Source organism: Crinia signifera, chromosome 1 (assembly GCF_055691185.1).
Source record: "Crinia signifera chromosome 1, ASM5569118v1, whole genome shotgun sequence".
NCBI classification, from domain to species: domain Eukaryota; kingdom Metazoa; phylum Chordata; class Amphibia; order Anura; family Myobatrachidae; genus Crinia; species Crinia signifera.
In genome coordinates this window covers 164,386,952-164,391,533 of record NC_139217.1, presented here as the reverse complement: position 1 = coordinate 164,391,533, position 4,582 = coordinate 164,386,952, and the positions used below count along the sequence as shown (strand labels likewise).

General features: G+C 39.3%; 1 protein-coding gene across 2 annotated transcripts in view; it reads right to left on the bottom strand.

Moving 5' to 3' along the window:
* Nucleotides 1–429: 429 nt before the first annotated feature.
* Nucleotides 430–4,582, bottom strand: part of LIN54 (lin-54 DREAM MuvB core complex component) — a 48,125-nt gene continuing 43,972 nt past the window's right edge. For both annotated transcript variants that reach the window (XM_083176183.1, XM_083176174.1), the window contains one exon: nt 430–3,050. In XM_083176183.1, coding sequence (XP_083032309.1) covers nt 2,849–3,050 — 202 coding nt within the window. In that variant the 3' untranslated portion in view covers nt 430–2,848. The remainder of the gene's footprint in view (nt 3,051–4,582) is intronic.

Genomic DNA, 4,582 nt, shown 5'->3' with positions numbered 1-4,582 from the left:
ACACTCTCCGGTGCATTTAGAATAGTATACTATGAAATGCAAGAAATATACCTCCCCCAAGTAAGATGCTGCGGTGGGCTATACTTTGTCAAGTCTGCTTCCAGTCCAAATGCATCCAAAGTGCCTCTTTAAAAAGTGTTAGGATGTGCAAATCAGCTGATTTGCACATCCTAGCACTTTTTAAAGAGGCACTTTGGATGCATTTGGACTGGACGCACTAACACTTTATCCGGGACTTCGCCCTTAAGCCATCTGGGATAGTGCCGCAGACTTGACAAAGTATAGCCCACCGCAGCATCTTACTTGGGGGAGGTATATTTCTTGCATTCCATTGTATACTGTTCTAAATGCACCGGAGTGTGTTCTGTGGGCCATACAATTTTAAATAATATATGTATATTTTTAATTATGCATGTATATTTTAAATAAATCATGTAGACCCTTTCTTTGAAAAAACTGAAGGTACTGGAGTGGAACATCTTTTATAAGCACCTGCGCCAAACTATTCGTTGTTTTTGCATATTTGTTCTGTTAGAACACTGGCCCTGACCCTGGCAATAATCGTGATGAATATTAAATCGCCATGACAATAGCAATGCGTGGCACCGTGCAACCTTATTGCTATGCCCCGACACTAGTAGCAATGTAGGGGCATTTTCTAAGCAATCTAGTGAGATCTCTTACAAAATACCCCTATAATGGCTACGTGTGTAGTCCCCCATAAGTGTGCCTTGAGGTTGGGAAACACTGTTCTAACAAACTAATTAACTCTTCATTATGTTCAACACTAGGTTGATTGTGATGTTGCAGCCAGTTACAGGTTATGCTTGAAAAAGTAGAATGCATGGTTACATTTTGCAGTCTTAGTAATTGCAGTGAGAGTAGAATGTGAAATCTTGAAAGTAACTACATTTATTCTGGCAATTCTGAATTCCTGCAAGTAATGGCAGCACTGTTAATGCATACTACTAATAATGCTATTAGCTACGTTCACCAAGTTGCCATCCATAGGAGGAGCACATGCCTGCCCCACCAAGAACAAACTGGGTGTGTGAGCAACTATAGTATAATGTATATCTTGGTGCTTGTCACTCCGGAATACTTCCTAACAGGTTATGTTTACCTACCCAGCGCACTAAAACAAAGGGTCACGCTTGCTAATGATATGCCCTATCTTTACAAGATATATCCAACACATGGTTTCCCCATATGGTCAGGGAAAACCACTCATGAACAATCCTCACATCAGCCTTATTCAGGCTGGTATCTAAATATCCCCAGCATGAGTGGTAATGACTGTTGTGGTTTATGTGTTTGACCACTATTGGAGCGACACCAACTAGGTCAACATTGACAAAATTCACAATGTATAAGCATACCGCATCCGCTCGACATGCTCCGGGCACTAAAATAATCTAACGCTATGCCCATGTAGATTGTGAATAACAACGTCTGTAAAAAAACAAAACAAAAAAAAAGCGTCAACCATATTCATGTCGACCTTTTGACTGATAAGGTCAACCTAGTTATGTCAGCTATTTGTAGGTGTCTACCGATAAAGGTCTACCAATAGTAGTCGACCTAGTGACGGTCTACCTAAACTTCTGAGTTTAATATGATTTCTACCACAAAGTAGAATTATTTTTTTTAAATAACAATTGAGAGATAAAAATAGAATGAAGCTAATTTAAAAGCAGAACAGTGTAAAAGGAACACATGTAAAATGGCGAGTGCGCCAATCCCAACTGCTCCTAGAAAATGACCGATTTACATTTCCAGTCTTGATCTACTCAATTGCTGGTAATCTAGGTTCATGCGAAGAGTGCTGACCATAGCTTATAATAAAACAGACCACCACCCCAGTCTAAAACATATCATATTAATTGACATTATTGGTGATATATAATAAGAGCAGTCGCTTACTGACCTGTGCTTAGCATGTGTACACTGTACGTTCTCTGCACACAGGCAGTGAAACACAGGACGGGAGAATAGTGCTCTCCTATTTATGTAGGTTTTTTGTCTTGGTGGGTGAATGTAGAAGTGAACAGCTCAGGTATAGTACAAGGACCAGGTTTAGCTTGTCCTTGCACAGATTGCTCAAAGTGGTAGATAAATAGGAAAAACCAAGCAAACTTATTCTCTCTTTGCTTAGCATCAAAGACTTATAAGAAGCCATTTTCCTAATAGCGTACAATAGTTATGTTAGGAGTACTATGGAGCAGAGATCAAACACCAGGTAATGTGGATCTGCATAGTATCCTCTGCTATAACATCTACTGCAGTCTCTCCTTATCTGCTGAAAGATAAAACATTCTTAACCTTTACCATCTTTTCTCAACTTGTCATGTTGATGAAAAGGCCTCATTTATTACTAAACACTTCTGTTAACATGTAGCTATTGTCGGCGGTAACAACAGCACAGCAATCCACACTGCTATTTGAATTTACCATACTAGACCAAAGGGGAAACAAATAAAAAGGAAAATGGTCTAATAGGGTACACAGTAATTGAAAGAACACATAGCATGATGGGAAACAGAACAAGCACAAATAAAGAATTCACCATTAGGGTGTCGTCATCTGTTCAGAACACAAGAGTGAGAGATGAACAAGAGTCAACTGCAAGATTTAAAGGTAAAATTATTTTTTTCATAAAATCTATTTTTAGTTGCAATGTACATTGAAAAATGTCACTTTCAAAACCAGCACGTTAGGAAACTGGGACATCCATGGATGGAGAGCGAAGGCTTCTGTACTTTGTGGCAGTGCTCTCTCATTACATTATGTGCCATCTGCCCCGCGTAGCCACAATAACTGATCACTTGTGCCGGTCAGTCTGTCTTACTTAGCAACTCATTGGACAAGGATCACTCTTTGCTTTCCCCGCAGAGTTAATCACCCTCATTAGGCAACGGCCAAACTCCTCTAGGATCATACGCTCTGTGGCAGCTTGTGATTTTGAGAGTTTCTCTCCATGCTCAGCCTGTGCCAGAAGACATTCACAAGTAGCCTCAGCAACTTCTTTTGTGACAAATGTGAACGGGAGCCTAGAATGCATACAGGAGATAGTGACAGGATTAGTTCACGGAAATCCTAACCTAGCCAACTACTGCATTTACATAAATGTAAATACAAATATAACATGGAGTGATAACCAGTCTCAATTTCTAGTACACAAAATCTTCTCAGCTAAGAGAAAATCTCTCCAAATAAATATATATATATATATATATATATATATATATATATATATATATATATATATATATATATATATATATAGACATTGGATGGGCTCTGCACACACTAAATTAACTGATAATAAATAGTGGAGATTTAGTTCATGAATTGATCAATGCATTTAAGCCTGCAGCCCCCGTCAAGGGACCCCACTGTTCTGCAGGTCCTACCACTATCGCCGATGTTAAGTGTATATATTGTTTATTAGATTAATTTTTTTAATTAGTCTTATTGTGGTCACATTCTCTCATGCACCCTGTTTTTAACTAAGATTCCATAGCTTGTGTTAGCCATTTCCCTAGATGATTAGTGACAGGTGTGTTGGTAGCTGCTCACCTATAAAAGCAAAGTCTGCTGTGAGCTTCAGACCTAATAGCATGCCTGGTATCAAACATTGATGTGATAGCTATGTGTATTGCAGCCATTTTCGGCGATAGTGGTAGGACCTGCAGAACAGTGGGGTCCCTTGACGGGGGCTGCAGGCTTAAATGCATTGATCAATTCATGAACTAAATCTCCACTATTTATTATCAGTTAATTTAGTGTGTGCAGAGCCCATCCAATGTCTGTTTAAACAATGTGGTCACAAGCCATAGGGCACCCCAAAACTAGGAAAGGTGAGTGCCGATGTTAAGTGTATATATTGTTTATTAGATTAATTTTTTTAATTAGTCTTATTGTGGTCACATTCTCTCATGCACCCTGTTTTTAACTAAGATTCCATAGCTTGTGTTAGCCATTTCCCTAGATGATTAGTGACAGGTGTGTTGGTAGCTGCTCACCTATAAAAGCAAAGTCTGCTGTGAGCTTCAGACCTAATAGCATGCCTGGTATCAAACATTGATGTGATAGCTATGTGTATTGCAGCCATTTTCGGCGATAGTGGTAGGACCTGCAGAACAGTGGGGTCCCTTGACGGGGGCTGCAGGCTTAAATGCATTGATCAATTCATGAACTAAATCTCCACTATTTATTATCAGTTAATTTAGTGTGTGCAGAGCCCATCCAATGTCTGTTTAAACAATGTGGTCACAAGCCATAGGGCACCCCAAAACTAGGAAAGGTGAGTGCCGATGTTAAGTGTATATATTGTTTATTAGATTAATTTTTTTAATTAGTCTTATTGTGGTCACATTCTCTCATGCACCCTGTTTTTAACTAAGATTCCATAGCTTGTGTTAGCCATTTCCCTAGATGATTAGTGACAGGTGTGTTGGTAGCTGCTCACCTATAAAAGCAAAGTCTGCTGTGAGCTTCAGACCTAATAGCATGCCTGGTATCAAACATTGATGTGATAGCTATGTGTATTGCAGCCATTTTCGGCGATAGTGGTAGGACC